This window comes from Triticum urartu, chromosome 7 (assembly GCF_003073215.2).
Source record: "Triticum urartu cultivar G1812 chromosome 7, Tu2.1, whole genome shotgun sequence".
NCBI classification, from domain to species: domain Eukaryota; kingdom Viridiplantae; phylum Streptophyta; class Magnoliopsida; order Poales; family Poaceae; genus Triticum; species Triticum urartu.
The window spans coordinates 140494750-140512565 of record NC_053028.1 but is presented as its reverse complement, the minus strand read 5'-3'; the positions used below and the strand labels follow the sequence as shown (position 1 = coordinate 140512565).

The window sequence follows — 17816 nt, the reverse complement described above, 5'->3', positions numbered from 1 at the left end:
CAAGGTAGGGAGGGTTGTGAAACTCTACTTATCCTAGCCTCCTTCGTTGCATACTTTATAAGAGATAAAGAGAGAGTATTAATCACGGTAGACCAGATAGATGTCCTAATTATTATGTACATCCAAGGAAACATCTGTTGTCAATGCAACTTCCATTTCCTAACTACCAATACAAGTAACATCCCTCTAAATATAGGGAAAGGTGTGAACTCTATACTGATCCTAGCCTCCTAGACTGGATCGATGGTCTAATTATTGAGTGTGTTGAAGGAAACATGAATTGAGACAAATCACCTTCACGGGAAAGAGGATGCTCTTGAACTTGGGTATGCACCAAAAGACTGAGTTACTAGAAGATGAGACACACCACTCATGCCTAATAGTTTTAGAGATGTGTTGATCACTCATACTTGTCTGTTCTTGTGCGAAGAACCGAGGTATATAGTGAATGTGAATCCTATCCACCCCACTGACACCCTCCTATCCTCCCAAATTTAGTTAGTCAAATGACATGTCAACATTTTCTCTGTCATGTCTACTGTCTCCACCAGTTGGCATGACTATTTGTCTTTCTACTCCGCTCATGTCCTTCAAAGTTACCGGCAAGCCCATGGGGCAACGGAGGGGGTTGGACCCTCTATTTTTGCAAACCCTAAGCTTCTCGGTGTGTCCTTTAACACATCTCCTATTCCTCCAAACCCTCGAATGTGGTCTCATCAAAGATGATGAGGGACATTAACTAGGGTAAACTCAATAATGGACCCAATTGTTTCAAACTCGACAAGTAACACCCCCTAAACTTATGAGGTTGTGAGGGGGGGTGCTCTATCCGCACCCTAGCCTTCTCCATTGTTGCCTTCACAAGAAATGAAATGTGATCATTAATGATGGAAAACTAGATTGGCGGTCTAACTGTTGTTTGTGTTGAAGGTATTGTGAAGATAAAACACCTTTACAGTAAAGAATATCTTTACCTTGGTTATGCATCGAAAGCTCGAGTTGCTTGAAGACGAGACACAATATTATTGTTTGATAGACAAAACATGTGTGGATTGCTCCTACTTGACCATTCTTCTGCAAAATATTGAGGTACATAGTGAGTGTGAACTCTCTACCTCCACCCGCGCCTAGCTCTCACCCCAATATGCTTATTTGAATGGCATGTTAACATTTTCCCTCCTTCCTATATATCGCCTCACCACTTCTTTTGATAACTGAAGTCTAGGAGGCAAGAGAGGTGTGTGGACCCTCTATTTACGCAAACCCTAAGCTCCATGATGTGGGCTTATTTAGAGATGAAGAGGGAATGTTAACTAACGAAAACTCGATAGATGGCCTAATTATTGTGTGTTTCGTCATAGGACACGTTCATTTCAATATATCCGCAAATATCGGACTACTAATATGAGTAACGTCTCTTGTAGGTCTGTTTCACCCTTCGTTATAGATAAAGGGAAAGCATTAATTATGATGGAGGTATATCTGAAAAATGGACTAATTATTATGCACGTCATAAAGAACATCCATTGTCAATACAACTTGTCACCATCTGACCACTAATATAAGTAATGTCTCTCTAAACCTTGAGGCAGGGAGTTGGTGTGAGCCCTATACTTACCCTAGGCTCCCCTACATCTCTACCTTCGCCAGAGAAGAAGAGGGAGAATTAAGGGCGACATACTGGACTCTTGGCCTAATTATTATGTGCGTTAAAGGAAATGTGAATTGGAATTAAGAACCTTCAAGGGAAAAATGATGGTCTCTACCTTGGGTGCGTCAAAAGCTTGAGTTGCTAAAAGACGAGACACACTATTCTTATCTAATCTATAATATCAAAATGGGTGTGTGCATTGCTCTGACTTGATGAATTATACTAGACACTAGTGGCATTCTTTTAGAATTGGTGTGTGAATATATTTGAGATACAAAATCTTGTAGATAGATGTAAATAAATATGAAAACCTAATAGATAGATACACATCGGAGAAATAAAAAAGTCATTTATTTCTCCTCTTGCTCAACCTGGCACATCCAATAAAAATCTTATCATATTTCATTGCCATTTTATTTTGCTAACATGCCCTTATATTGTCCAACTCTTTCATCCTTACTCATAAAGTCACCTAGTTTCAAACCACCACCATTGACAACCGACCGTCCAAGTCCATGAGGCAAATGAGGGTTGTGGGAACTCTTTAATTATTTCTGCAAAACCCTAATTTTTGTCGCCGACAGGTTTCTCCAAAGAAGAAGAGATGACGTTAACAATGTCACACTTCATAGTATAATGATTACTGTTCACGAATGAAACAATATACTAAGAAAAGATGACACAGTGAAGAGGGAACAATTAGTCTACCAAAGTCCAGGAGCAAAAGAGGGGAGTGTGAACCCTTTATTTTCTTAGAACCCTAACCTCCGCATTCGCAGGTTTTTACAAAGTTGAATAGAGAGCGTTAGCAATGGGACACTTGATAGTCTTACTGTACATGATGGTCATATTATATACAATGAACCCGAGATAACACAATGAAGGAAGATGGTCTTTTTTCCAGGGGTGCATTGACATCGGAAGTTGTTGGATGACAATACACATGGTTTGTACTCGCTGCATTCTAAAGTCCAAGCCGAGGAGTGTCCTTCAAAACGTTTTGTAAAAAGTTTGCGGGAAAGAAAATCCTATAAATGGCTATAAATCTTTCCCTAATAATAAAGCACGGATTGACTCCGTGGATTCACCGTCACAATACGCTTCTTCCCGTGAATTTACGCTTTCAATTTTTTTCCAACATGTTTATATTTATTTTCTATATCCAAGATGGTACTAATTTATATGGGCCTGCATGCACACGTCTTAGCTTTTTTTAAACTGTATCTTTCTCAACTTGCATGTGTTGTGCTATCGTTGGAAAACAATCAACCTGTGTACGTGTAAGTTCCGTGTCTGTGTGCCATTTTCTTTTGAACATCATTCTCAGCTTGCATGCCCGTGTTATGGTAGGAAATCAATCAACCTGCTTACATATATCCGTGTCCAAGTGCTGCTTTGTTTTTTACCGGATTTTTTTAGCACATGATACATGTAGTGTTTTTTAATTGCCACATACATATAACCTGGCCGAAGGAGTGTTTCGTTATATGGCGTGACTTTACCTTTTTGTTATTTGTATATATACGCAACAAACATACTAATCGATCTCTGCCGTTTAAATATCATTAGCTATAGAGTGATTAATCTCCACCGTTTGTTTTCTATTGTTTTAAGAACCCAGACAAACTCGACAACATCAGAGATGTCGTTGTGCCTTCAATCCTCTCCAATGGGCAATGCACCAAAATTACGGAAGCATCACAGTCTATTTAAAACACCACCGGAACACCTCATTGGCTCATCCTAGGATGCATCAACCATCACCATTGTTAGACTGCAGTCATGACCACCACAGAGGCACATTGGCATCCTATCAATTTATATACGTAGGGAAATTACGAAGGGTAGGAAGACATAGGGACTTTGACCGACACAAGGAAAGAATCAAATCAAGAAAAGAATAACAGATGAATCTCTAAGGAGGCTTATAGGAATCCTACAAGGACGGAGGACGTAACGATGGACGCGGCATTGAAACAATCAAATCGAGAAAAGAACAACAGATGAATCGACCCGAGGAGATGGCGCGAGGCAAGGTAGCGCTCGGCTTCTGGCCAAAACGACGCGACGGCGGGGGCTCCGCGGGCATGGGGAGCTCCGGCAGCGTGGTTCCTTGGAGGGGTTCATCAAATATGGTTGGCAGGGAGCCGGATCGGGGCAAAGGCGGCAGTGGCAGTGGCGGTTGGTGGCGGAGCAGATCAGGCTGCGCCCATGGCCGGTGGCGTGCTCCTCGGGCCAGTGGCGCTGTCTCCTCTGGAAAGGAAAGAAGAGAGAAAGGAAAGTAGGAGACGGGAGGACAGATACAGGTTCAACGGTGGACGCGGTGACGACGGAGGCTACTTACATGGCGGACTCAATTTTTTGCATGATGATCCAGCCGGACAAGCCAAGAGTTTAAGTGCGCATGTAAGAAAAAATAAATCTTCCACGTCTATGCATATATACAGGTAAATCACCAAACATATGTACTAATACTTTGTCTATGTATGTCGTAAAGCTCGTAAATAAACGAAGTCACAACTTACGTTGTTTGATGAATATCAAATATCATATATGGAAAATCAATATCAAATATGATGCAATCGTTTGAAAGCTAAAATATCTATGCGGTTGTTGTGGCACGTCGAAGTATAATGATATTTAGATGAATCGAATAATTAGGTCCACTATAGGAACAATTTAAATAGGCAAACATGCAAACAAATATGACAACTCTATCTTACAAATTCTAAAAAAGATCGAAAAAATTAGTATTCATGAGAAATCAAAATTTTCAATAATATTTTATGAAACTAGCAGCTAATTTATAACAAAACTTTATTTAATTTATAGAATTCAGAATAACAAGTTAGAGGAAAATAGCATCGTTTTTCATACAAATTTAGTATGCAGCTAAAAATGTACATACATAAGGGTAATAGAATTATATACACTTTTTAACCAAATGTTAGAAATTACTCCCGCCGTCCGGGTTTATTGGGCGCTCTCTTATTTTGGTTCACAGTTTGACCCTAAATTTGACTCACAATTCATAAACTATATATCACAAAAATTATACGATGAGAAAACTATTTCGAATACAAATGCAATAATATAACTTTTGTAACAAATTCTTTATATTTTGTTAGTTTTATAGAGGGTCAAAATTTAACCCAAAATACGATGGGGCCCAATAAACCCGGATGGAGGTAGTAGCACAACAATGAAACCGATTATGTATATTTTCTTTCTTTTCTTTATTTCCATTTATGAACAAAAATCGTAGATAAGGATCTGGCATGGGAAAGAATAAGGAAGGGTGTGTGATGTTCTTTTTCTCCCGTTGCAACGCACGGGCCATGTGCTATAACTACAATAGATAGATTATTTGCAAAAAAAACTACAATAAATAGATTACAAAGATACACATCTTAGCGAATTAAACACCCCCAATTTATTCATCGGCCCTCGCTCAATCCGGGCCGTCCAAGCGCGATATACGAAATCTACGACATCAGCAGCGTGATAAGCATCCCCCTTCTATTTATTCCTCGCCCCGTCCCATCCGCTGGCTCGCTCGCCCTTTCAGTTTCAGTTCCACACTCCCCTCTCGCCGTCTTCGCGAATCCCAGGTACGCCGCCCGCGGCCCGTCTCGTTCGGCTAGCAAACCTAGGGTTTCCTCCGAATTTCCCCCGCACGAATTCGTTCCTGATTTCCCCCTAGGACGTGCTGCGATTGAATCCCCCGTTCGTTGTTCTGCCCTTCCAGATTTCTCGTCGATTTTGATGGGCGCGGCGCCATTTTTGTGGTGATTTTCTTGTTGTTTGCCCCCCGGACCCGCCCCGTGGAGCGGCCATGGTGAAGACCCCCAATAGCACCCCCAAGGCCAAGGCCAAGGCGGCCTCCTCCGGCGCCGGCGCCGCCAGGCCGTCCCCGGCGAGCGCTTCCGGCTCTGGTTCGGCGAAGGCGTCGAAGTTTAAGAAACGGAAAGCCATTGGCGCCGGCGCAAAGGTCGCGGCCACTGCTGTGGCAGCGGCCGATGGGTCCACCTCCGCGGGCCCTGCGCCTGTGCAGAAACCGTCCACTCCTTCTGGAGCATCGCCTGCGGCATCTTTGAAGCCAGCCGCCGTAGCTGAAGGATCATCTGCTGCCCAGGTACCGGCACCAAAGCCAGACACCGCTGAAGAAGCATCAGCGTCGACTCCAAAGCCAAAGCCAAAGCCAAAGCCGGCTGATGCTGCAGCTGCCACCAGCAATGGGGCGGGTGCTAGCGGTAGTAGTGGTGGTGGCAAGAAGAAGAAGAAGGGGCATAAGGAGAGGCTTATGGCTTGGAAGGGAAAGGGGAAGCAGGAGGAGGCGCAGGGGAATAAGAAGGAGATCAGGAAGGAGGAGGGGGAGCAGGGGAATAAGAAGGGGATGGGGAAGGAGGAGGGGGCGCAGGGGAATAAGAAGGGGATGGGGAAGGAGGAGGGGTCCAAGAAAGAAGGGGGTGGTGATGGCAGGGCAGGAGGGCTTATCTTCATGTGCAATGCACAGACTAAGCCGGAGTGCTTCCAGAACCGCGTGTTTGGCATGCCCATGGGGAAGAAGGAGATGGTGGAGAAGGTCCGACCAGGGACAAAGGTATTCCTGTATGATTTTGACTTGAGGCTGCTATATGGAGTGTACAAGGCGACATCAAAGGGCGGGATAAACCTTGTCAGAAATGCATTTAACGGGAAGTTTCCTGCTCAGGTAATCTTGATTTTCCATTACCTAGATCCATATATGGTAGTGGAGTGAGCTGTTTTGCATTTTATGGGTGTATGCATTGTTCCTAAGGATGTGCGTGGCTCAGGTGCTCCGATAGTTTTGCAACACAAATGAATATGTTAGACATGACACATGAGTAGAAATCTTGCTGGGTCATGCTATTTCTAGAAAGATAAGCTCTATTTTAGGTCCAAACAGGGCCATGGATTACAGTAATTAGCGCTAATCTTGCATTGTAACTTCAATTGTGCATTTGTTCGTAAGGGTTCACAAACACCAGTAATGAGGATGTATGCCCTTGTTTGCCATCCCTAAAAATGTGTTAGTAGAATAGACTGGTGACACTTCTTCTGTTTGTTGGATAGTATGTGCATGGGTCCATATATGTGCAGAGGGTTCCTTAGTTTCATATCTTCTACCCAAGTTATTATGGAAGATGTAGCTAGGTGGATCATGATTTTAGCGGGCCATCATCGAATAATGCTTCGTTTTCTAATTATAATATCGATGCATCCTATAGATATAAAAATGGCTGACTTAAATGCCTCGACCAGTTAATCTATGTTTTCTCATTCTTGATGAGAACTATATGCCATTGTTTGTAAGCCCTAAAATGTATTAGTAGAATAGACTAGCGATCCTGTTGGACAGTATGTGCATGTGTCCATATATGTGCACAGGGTTCCTTAGTTTTGTATCTTCTACCCAAGTTATTATGGAAGATGTAGCTAGGTGGATCATGAATTTAGCTGGCCATCATTGAATCATCGTTCCGTTCTCCAATTATAATTGAGATGTATTCCTACATAGCATATAAAAATGGCCAGCTTAATGCCTCTACCAGTTATCTATGTTTTCTCGTTCTTGCCGAGAACTAAATAGTCTTCCATGTCTCCAATATTAACCACCAATGAGTTTCCTTCCCTTTTGGTGCTTGATTTTTCTTATGCATTAGACTTTATAGTTATTGCAACACACAAGAAATGTTAAAATTGAAGGAAAAAAACATGTCAATGAAGTTACTAAAGCATGGTTTCTTCATGGTAAAGCAAGTTTTGCAGTTATCAAAATTATGTACCAAATATGAGATATGTGGTTAAACCTATGCACTGGTTCTTGATGAGATTTAGTTGATATTATTAAGGCTCTATCTGGGAGTAGTTGAGTGTACAAGTAGTGTAAATTTATGTGTCAGCCGAGCACAAGGTCTAGTTAGACGTGATCACGTGTATCATTTTTTTGGGTGGTAGCATGCTGACTCTTCAAATTAGTTATTGGTTGAGAACTTGAAATATCAAGACACTTAAAGATGCAACTGATGTAAATCTAATTAACCCCTCGTATGAAGAAATCATTTATGAGGGGTATACCCTGACACTGACCCAATCTAACCACTCCAAACTCAAATGCTTATTCAATTGTCCGTCTAAAAAGTTTACAACGTTAGCACTTGTAAAAGGGTTTTTTACTTGACACATCGCCTCTTTCTTCACAAATTGTATCTAACAAGCTTATGCAGCCCTATACAACTTTATCTATGAAGCCCAACTTGTTATATGCTATCCTCTAAGTTGGCCCTTTTTAGGATGAAGGCTAGCAAGTGATATTTGCCTCTTTTTTTTTGGCGAAAGCATAAGTACCTAGCACCCCTTGTGCACGAATCCTTCATTTACCTTGTTTTGTTTAAGATTTTCATTGCGCAAGCATGCTTCTCTTCGTAGTTAGTGAATTTTATTTTATTTATACTACTTGGTAGTCCTTTGGAGGATGGTGGCAACATGGCAACAACCATATAAGAAGTGGTGCTTCTTATTCCTCTGAAAAATGGTGATCTATATTGTGCATTGCAATTCCAATTATTATGCCAATGTTATCATGATGACACTTGATGAATGCGAAAACGAAGAGGCGTGCGATATGTTAGTGGTCCCTGGAAATTTCATAGTTAGAATGATTGATGCTATCTACCATAGTTGTATTTTGTATGCACATCTAGTTTTGCTGGTAGTTGTATTTACCCTCAAGGGTCAATCTGTTTGATTGCACTTCTGTTGGGTGGTTGGAGTTGGCTTGAGTAAGGCTGGAGATCATAGGCTGAAGTTTTGACGTCCTGTACATTGGAGTTTGGACTGGTTGTTTTACTAACAGCTGGGTTCAAGCTCAATGTGTTAGCCCTGTAACATATAGCTGTAAGTGGTATAGAGGACAGCAGACACATAATTTTATGTGCTTACAGTGGCCAAGCACTATTTCATGGGTGAAGGATTCCACACAAGCTTTTGATTAAAACTGGACCTTATGCCAGAGAAGTTAGTACTGAAGAAGAGTATTCTTATTGTTCTCAAAACTACTTTGATGTGTTTGATGTAGGTGAAATTTACGACTGATAAAGATTGCCTTCCTCTTCCTGAGAGTACTTTCAAGCATGCCATCAAAGAGAACTACAGTGCAAGCCGCAAATTTGACCCTGAGATCACTTCTACACAAGTGAGTGTCCTTGGGATAATTTTTGTTGAATTAGTTAGTTACTCAACATAACTATTGTGGGAGTTTCAAACATAAATGACGTTTTTACCTTGTTGTTTATCATATTATGTGATTTATGCAGGTTCGTAGGCTGATGGCTCTATTCAAGCCTATCACTGTATATCAATCAGCTCCAAGGAGTAATCTAGATGGAAGGTACCGCGATGAAGAAAGAAGGCATCAACATGAAGATAGGCCACATCCATTGCATGTTGAAGACAGGCGCCCGCAGGTGGTTGTACATGTTCCTCCTCCTGAGGACTCATACAGGGCAACACACTTTGCTCCATTTCCTACCGAGCCCCGACCTGGTCAATTTTTGGTTAATGTCCAGGATGAGCACAGATATTATCAACAAGCACCTCCTGCACCTGAGTCTCAACACATTCCTCTTGCCCCAGAGGCTCGCCATGTTCCTCTTGCCACAGGGCCTCACTATGCGCCTTCTGTACCAGAGCCTCGGCATGTCCCACCAGCATATTACCACCATTTGGCTCCTTCATCTGATGATTCTTACTACCGTTCTCGAGTGGATCCAGTGCATGAGCGGTAAGTTCAAATTCGTATGTTCTGCTAATTCCAACTGACAGTTGAACACATTGTGGTTATCACAATACTATCATGTCTTCACTGAAGTTATATATTGTGTTCTTGTCTTTACTGAAGTTATATATCTTGTCCTTGACTAATAAAATTCTTGAATTTCAGCATTGCTGCCAGAACACCTCCAAGGGATTACGCAGCACAGCTTGGGGAGTTGTCTGCTCGTGCTGACCATATGTCGGAGCTCTACCGGACCACTGTTCGTGATGCTCGCCTGGAGGATCCTTACCGCCCAGGAGAGCTTGCTGCCCGTGGTGCTCGTGTGGAGGAACTCTACCGCCCAGGAGAGATTGCTTCTCGTGGTGATCGTGTGGCGGATCTCTACCGCTCTGCAGAGGTTCCTTCTCGTGGTGCTCGTATGGAGGATCTCTACCGTCCAGGAGAGGTTGCTGCTCGCGATGTTCGTATGGAGGATCCCTACCGTCAAGGAGGGATAGATGCTCGTGGTTCTTATGGGGGGCTCTACCGTTCGGACCAGCTAAATGCTCGTGCCGTGGATCTCCCACATTCTTATCAGACCTCCAACCCTGCTTATGCTGAAGCCAGTCAGAGACCTGTCCCTACAGCAAGGGCCAATGGACCAGGTGTGCCGGTTTCCTCACTCTATTCCTTCGCCGGAGCGCCAGCATATCGATGATTTTTCTCAACATTTAACATGCCATGCCTTGGGTCGGTTGTACTGCCAGTCGCGTCGTCGGATGTTTACTTTTTGGTTAAAACTATAGCTTAACTGTGAGAACTCGGGATGTTTTTCTCTCTTATCTTGTATGCCTGTTAAACTGCTTACCGGATGAATGGCATTCAGGTTGAGACTATGCTGTCCATGTTGCTGTGTTGATGTTATTATGCTTTATGCTTTTCCTGTGCCGGTGGTTGGTGACTTGGTGTCCTCTATCTGGGTTTGCAAGGCGAACATTGGTGTTTCTAGGTCGTCAAATTGGCTAGCGAAATGTGTGTTATATGCCACTAAAAATATATCGTTGGATTCTTCGTTGAATGAAGTTTCTAAACATATACTTTTCGTGGCGTGCACGCATTTTCTTTGTTGAAATGTGTCACACAATTTGTTAGTCAAATTGAAGATCGAGACATCCGTGTGCTCTCCTTACAAACCAAATGGAGGGGGTAGGGGTTCTCGCCCCGGGCATGCTTTTGCTTGCAACATCTGAGCATGCTTGGTCTTCGTGGCTGAGGTGGTGGCCTCGAATCTAGCTCTGCCGTGGGGGATGCTCGGAGGCGTTCTGTTGCAAAGCTGGCTGCGGTTGCCGGGAGTTGGGGGAGGTGCCGGTGTGGCTGGCAGCTTTTGGCTGGCAATTGTGGCAAGATGGTTGGGATGCGGTTGTTCCGGCTGGCATTCGCAGCTCCACGGCGGGGGCGTGGAGCGTCGGTTCGAGGACAGTGACCCGACGACGTCGCATTGACGGGCGTGGCTTGTAGATTTGGTCTGCGGCGGTGGCGGCGGGGGATGAGGCTGGATGATCTGGGCCTCACGGGAGGCAGAGTGGCGGCGCGAGGAGGCCGGGACGGCGACCCCTGGGCGAGGTCGTCGATGAGCCTCGTGGTGGTATGATGTCGGTGGCCGGTGGCGGCAGTGAGCTTGCATATGCAGGGTGGGATGGAAGAAATCCATCTCCGGCTGTGCTCGGAGGCTGCAACGGCGTTGCCCGTTGGCGACGTTCCCCTTTCGAAGATGCTGGCTGTGGTGGTTCTCCTGTCCTCTCCCACGCTTGCCTCTTTGGTTTGGAGGAATTTTATACGATAGGATTTTTGTAGGAATTTTTTCTTTAGAGCTCTCTAGTTCATAGAAATGGATTCATATTTCTACATAAGATCCGTTCCTATCCGTCACATTTCAAAGGAAAATAAACATGAGCATAGACTTAATAGAAAAATTCCATTCATATGAACCAAATGACATCTCCTTTTCTATTTCTACTTATAGGATTTGAGATGCATGTTATTTCATTTCATATAAGTTTCTTACTCATATGATAATCCTATCATATGAACCAAGGAAGGCCTTGATGTTTGTGCTATGGTGATTATTGTTGGCGGCGGTGATCGTGTGTGCAACACATGGCTGATTGGCTATTGTGGCTCGATGGATGGTCGGACGTGACAAGTTGATCTAAGGTCTGTCGACGTGCTCGCCGCTTCCCCATTGGGGGCGTTGCCTTGGAAGGCTTATCTTATGCCTGACGATAGTGCATTGTGTTTGTCTTATAATTTGGTGTTGGCTAACAGGAGCAAGGCCCGGGGGACACGGGATCCGGCTTGCCTGTTCCCTTCCCATACTTCCATCCGTGCTCTCACTTCATCCTACGGTTGTCTTTTTTTTCTTTTTTTTTTCTAATCTAATCATCTCCCCTCTGATTTTAAGGGGATGGGGCCGACCCTTATTTTATTCCAATCAAATAAAGCCACATACGCGGGAGCACGGATAGGCACACGTACAGGAAGCAGGCAAGTCTCGTCCGGGGGACACAATGTGGCAGTCGGAAAGGCGGCTCCGGAGTCGGGCTATAGGGTGTCGTGTGTCGAATCTAGTCGCCAGGGTGGCAAAATCGTCGTATGCAGCCTTAGGGCTGGCGTGTGTGCGTTTTCGTAAGCCGACCCCAAGGCTTCGACTCATGTTGTGAGGTACCGTCTCTGGTTGCCTGGGTAGAAAGGTCGTCGACTCGTCTGGTACTCAATAGCTTGATTGTGTCGGTTTGCCTTATTAATTGGTCATTTTTTATATTTAAAAAGAGCTCATGCTGTTTTTTCTTTGTAAAGGAGATTTTCACTCTGTGATTCCTAGCCTCCGCATAACATGAAACACACATCCGACACAATACAAAGAAAATATTACTCCCTCCATTTTTTTTAGTCTGCATATAAATTTTGGTCAAAGTCAAACTTTGTTAGTTTTGACTAAGTTTATAAACAAAAATATCAAGATTCACAATATAAAATCAATATTGTTGGATGCATCATAAAATTAATTTTCATACCATATAGCTTTAGTATTGTAGATGTTGATATTTTTTCCTACAAAAGCTGGTCAAACTTTATAAAGTTTGACTTTGACAAAATTTTATATGCAAACTAAAAAAAACGAAGGGAGGACTATTTGACAACTAATAAAGGGGACCGACTTAAGGTGGGGTAGATCCTATCTGAAGATGAAACCGCCACCCATGATGAGAGAAAACTTTCCTATATGCACCGGCCTAGTAGACACCATCCCTAAAAAAAAAGCCTAGTAGACACCATCATAAAAAATATATTTGTCCTTCGGTCTATGTAGGATAGACCAATTACGGAGCCACCCATACATACATGTATAACCTGCACTGGAGATAAAGCACATTTTCTTTTAAAACCAACATTATTTCTCATAAGCCACAAAGCCCAACATAAATTTGCCGCCCCCACAATAATATGTGCATATTTTCTTGTGTGAAAACCCGGCAACCAATTGCCGAACATATTACAATGGGGTAAAGGTTTGAAGCTACTTGGACTATGGGTCACACGAAACAGACAAATTTACACTAAGGGCCTCTTTGATACATAGGATTGCAAAAACAAAGGAATAAAGAAAATGTAGGATTGGAATGGCATGTCCATTGGATCCCTATAGGATTTGAGTTTGTTTGATTGTGTCACGGAAAAAACAAAGGATTTCTTCCAAAAGGTTGGAGTGGATGTTAGAATTCCTGCAAAATGTTGTACAAATGAATCCTTAGGAAAAAATCCTACAGGATTCAATCTTACGAATTAAACGATCAACATAGAATTTTTTTCTAAGGATTCTAATTCTTCAATGATCCTATGGAAATCCTTTGAACCAAAGAAACCCTAATTGTTTTGTTTAATAGACTCAGTCATGTTGACAGGAAAAACACATGTCTTACTGCCTTGCTAACTAAGACCAGTTAGGTTATCTCTAATCAAGATCACACACATGTTTATAAACAAGACTAGCAAGAGGCTCATGCGTTGCATGGAACATTAAGATGCATTTATACGAGCTGTTTATCTCGTGAGAGATGGAGATGAACGAGGGAAGTCCTTATCTACAAATGTGGAAAGGGATACGGGTATCTTTTTGCAAAATTATCATAGTTTGCTTTCTATCCGTCAGATATAGATCGGACGGTCTATATTACAGGATGACAGGCATACCATCATCATCAACTCATTTTTTTATAAGAGTATAGAAAAGGTATTCACTCCAAGAGGAATTCTAAGCTTGCACAGCTTTTGTTATCGACAGTGTGGGCAATCGCCTCCTAGCCTGCTCGATTTTTCTTTCGGCGGTAGGCGGTAGGTTCCACACCACCGACCACCCTCGGGCCAAGGATGGGCTGCCTGACTCGAAACTCGTGAGTACTGACTACTGAGAGCTCCTATTCTCTGAATTCAAATATCTCGTTTGTCAACATTCAAAAAATAAATATCTCGTTTGTCAGACTTGTCGTGCACTAGTGCGATCTCTCGTGAGGACCCAGGTCGTAGGGGATAAGAGACGATTTGGCATTCGCTGGGAAGGTCAAGACGTCTAATTTGAAATGTTAACGAGTATGCTTGCGGAGTCTTGGGAGAAAAATGGCGCTCGATGGCTGCGGTCGCATGGAATATCTGTTAAGTCATCGCTGACCAATGGAACAGCCCGCTCATCTCGAAATGCAAAGAAGGTGAGACAAGTACCAACAGATAGAGTTGGACGAACGACAGTTTGTCGTTCCGCGGAGTTGACGAAGCAGAGTCAGATAACCCAGAACACCTGCAGAACACCAAGCGGGACCGCTTCAGCTCACGTCTCGATCGTTCCAGTGATCCACCGAGCACACAGGGTGAAAATAGCTGGACTGATCACATACGCTCATCCGTTACTTAACCATGAACGGAAGTGATGTTTCTCTGGACACGTGCCAGTGTGCATGCTTTCCCGTCGGCCTCCGCCTCCCTAGCTTGAATTCTCTTCCCAAGTTCCCAAGCACGTGCAGAGATACATCCCAAGCTTTCTCCCCGGTCTCGCGGGCCTTCGTAGACCCGCTGCATTGCCATTCCTCCCCCTGCCCCCTATAAATGGCCGCTGTAGCAGCAGCCGTGGCCTACATCAACCATCCATGCATCTAACCATCTCCAAGCTAGAGGAGGCAATCCATCAGTGTGCGCTGTAAAGATCTGGGGTGTTGGGGATGGCCTTCGCGGTCTCGGACGAGCTACTGGGCACGTTCGTGCCCATCGCGGTGTACTGGCTCTACTCGGCGCTGTACAACGTGCTGGACGCGCTGGGGACGGTCGACTGCTACCGCCTCCACCCCAAGGAGGACGAGGAGACCAGGAACATACCCTCCAAGCGCACCGTCCTCAGGGGCGTCCTCCTCCAGCAGGCCGTCCAGGTCGCCGTCTCCCTCATCGTCTTCAAGGTACTAATCCCATATCCTCGTCGTGCCATACAAACTTGGTACATACTCTCTCCATTTTTAAAATGGTGTAATTCCAACTTTGTTGATAAGTCAAACATATTTTATGTTTGATTGTATTTATACAATAATACACTAACATTTATGCCATTAAATTAGTAGCATTAGACTTATGATAAAATATATTTTCATCATATACCTATTTGATCTCACAAACATTAATATATTTTTGTACAAATTCGATCAAAATTTAAAATAGTTTGACCTTCCAACAAAGTTGAAAATATACTTTTTCAAAGACGAAGGGAGTAGTACATAACTTCTGCACTTACTTTCTGCGAAACATGCATGCAGATCACCGGCGACGGGAGGCGCGACGCGAGGGAGCAGCCTCCGGCACCGGTGATCGCGCTGCAGTTCATTGTGGCGATGTTTGCCATGGACACGTGGCAGTACTTCGTGCACAGGTACCTCCACACCAACAAGTTCCTCTACAAGCACGTCCACGCGCAGCACCACACCATCCTGGTGCCCTACGCGTTCGGGGCGCTCTACAGCCACCCGCTCGAGGGCCTGCTCATGGACACCGCCAGCGGCGCCGTCGGGTTCCTCGCTTCCGGGATGACCCCCCGGACCGCCATCTTCTTCATCTCCCTCGGCGCCATCAAGACCGTCGACGACCACTGCGGCCTCTGGCTGCCCGGCAACGTCATCCACGCCGTCTTCGCCAACAACAGCGCCTTCCACAACATCCACCACCAGCTCTACGGCCAGAAACACAACTTCTCACAGCCCTTCTTCGTCGTGTGGGACAAGATCCTCGGCACGTACATGCCCTTCACGCTCCAGAGCCGCGAGGGTGGAGGGGTAGAGGCGCGCCCGGTTAAGCATGCCCTTGCGGCGCACGAGCAGCACAAGTCCGATTGAGCAACTGGTTTGGTTTCCCCTGATATATATGCATGTTCACTTGGCTAGATACATAGAACTTCACTACAGAAGTATGCGCTCATGCTCTGGCACTAATAATGTGGTTTCTCACAATTTATATGTTGTGCTCCCTTATGAATATTATGTCTTGTGCTTCCTTATGAATATGTATATGTTCTGCTCATACCGTAAGTTATTGATGACAAAGATACGAAAGATAATGCTGCTCTCGCTTATGTTTGTTCTATCTTGTTTTTTTAACCCCCCAATCACACTTTGGAGGAGAAATATGCTTATGTTATGGGTTATATTGGTGATTTGCAATTGGCTTTTGCTCGCAATGGTTCTAGTGAAGTAGTATACTACTATTGAATTTACCGGTGTTGCTTGCAGTTATCATGAGGGAGGAAGGAACAAGAGCCATCTCCATGTCTCAAATGAACACAAATTGCAAGTAACTGCATTTTGTGATGCATGGCTTTATTTTATATTTATGATTTATTCTTGTATGAAATGACAATGCATAGGAAGAATTTCAGACTCCACTTTTATATGCTATGTTAGGTGATGCTATCTAGCTACCTAGGTCCAAGAAAAAGTATTAGTATGAAGTAGTTTTGAGTGTTTGTTTATGCTGCTTTGTGGGTAGCATCCCCCCGTCGTCCCAAGTCATAAGTCACACGCGGATGGATCACTACCTTTACTATATATAGAGATGGTCTGGTCTTGGAACAAGGCATGATGAAGAGAACATGGGGACGATGACACGTCTTGGAAGGCATGATGGAGAGAACAAGAAGGCTATGGTGCCACAAATGAGTGAGGTGGCGCAATCCAGACCCTTGTGGGCATCTCTAGGCATTTAACCACATGATGACGATGACAGTGTTTCTAGAAAACTGCATCGGCTAGAGTTAGAAAACTGATGAAATTTTAATCATTTGTCAAATGCGATGAAAACATGTCAATTTTTCAAGCAAACAAAATCTAAAAACTAAAAAAATTTTATTACTTCCATCTTGCAAAATGGCCACAATAAGACTTTTCACTCTCTTAATCAGCCAGAACCAGTCCAAGCTCCATCCTGCATGCCTCTATAATCTCTGTCTATCTATGTGCCTGATATCCTACCGTCAATTTTAATAGAGGTGAATCACAAAAAGCCACAGCGAGAAGCGCCGCACTTGCAATGCATCTACTCAAAACATTTTGATTAATCATATGTTTCACAACCAGCCACACCAACACCAACACGTGATGGCAAACAAACATATTGGCTTTATATGCTATGGGTGATCATCACAAAACATGTCCACACACAACAAAACAAGAACATGCATGCATGCACCCCACAGACCTTGAAGATTGCACTACCCTAGTCCGGATACACTCTAGGGTCTCATACTCTAATCTGTACAAAAAGGAGGGCTCTCCAAAACTACCAAAATACAAGGGTACATATATCTTGGTAGATGCTTGCAAAAGCCACGATCGATGATTCATGTCGCACATTAGGCTTCATAGATCCAGTTGCGCTGGCTGCTCCTCACTCGGCATGCCCATCTCCTTCCTGGTATTCTCAACTTCAATGGATGGTTGTAACACCCACAATGCGGCTATGTCTCCCACATGTCGGGGCACGACTTAGAGGCATAGCCCCATGGTAGGCTTGTCGCAAGCGGGGTAATCTTTACACATCCCATGTACTGAATAAGAAAGGGATAAAGAGTTGGCTTACAATCGCCACTTCACACAATACATGAATAATCCATACATCATCCAAAGTACAATCAAATGTCCAACTACGGAACCAAAATAAAAGAAGACAACCCCAAATGCTAGATCCCCGATCGTCCCAACTGGGCTCCTCTACTGATCATCCGGAAAAGAAACATAGTAACGGCCCGAATCCTCGTCGACCTCCCACTTGAGTTCGGTAGCGTCCCCTGCACAGGCATCA

At 43.9% G+C, this 17816-nt stretch overlaps 2 protein-coding genes across 3 annotated transcripts; both read left to right on the top strand.

The window, feature by feature from the left end:
* The first annotated feature begins 5153 nt into the window (after positions 1-5153).
* Positions 5154-10327, top strand: LOC125524595. Of its 2 annotated transcripts, XM_048689631.1 has the most exons (5): positions 5154-5262; positions 5400-6365; positions 8754-8870; positions 8992-9458; positions 9618-10327. In XM_048689631.1, the coding sequence occupies exons 2-5, from the start codon at positions 5487-5489 to the stop codon at positions 10147-10149; spliced, it is 1995 nt and encodes a 664-aa protein (XP_048545588.1). In that variant the 5' UTR covers positions 5154-5262; positions 5400-5486; the 3' UTR covers positions 10150-10327. The 2 variants fall into 2 exon arrangements, with proteins under 2 accessions (XP_048545588.1, XP_048545589.1); XM_048689632.1 differs by lacking the exon at positions 5154-5262 and having other exon boundaries at positions 5274-6365.
* Positions 10328-14641: 4314 nt separating this feature from the next.
* Positions 14642-16029, top strand: LOC125524644 (sphinganine C4-monooxygenase 1-like). Its single transcript, XM_048689679.1, has 2 exons — positions 14642-14932; positions 15284-16029. The coding sequence occupies exons 1-2, from the start codon at positions 14702-14704 to the stop codon at positions 15854-15856; spliced, it is 804 nt and encodes a 267-aa protein (XP_048545636.1). The 5' UTR covers positions 14642-14701; the 3' UTR covers positions 15857-16029.
* The last annotated feature ends 1787 nt before the right edge of the window (positions 16030-17816 follow it).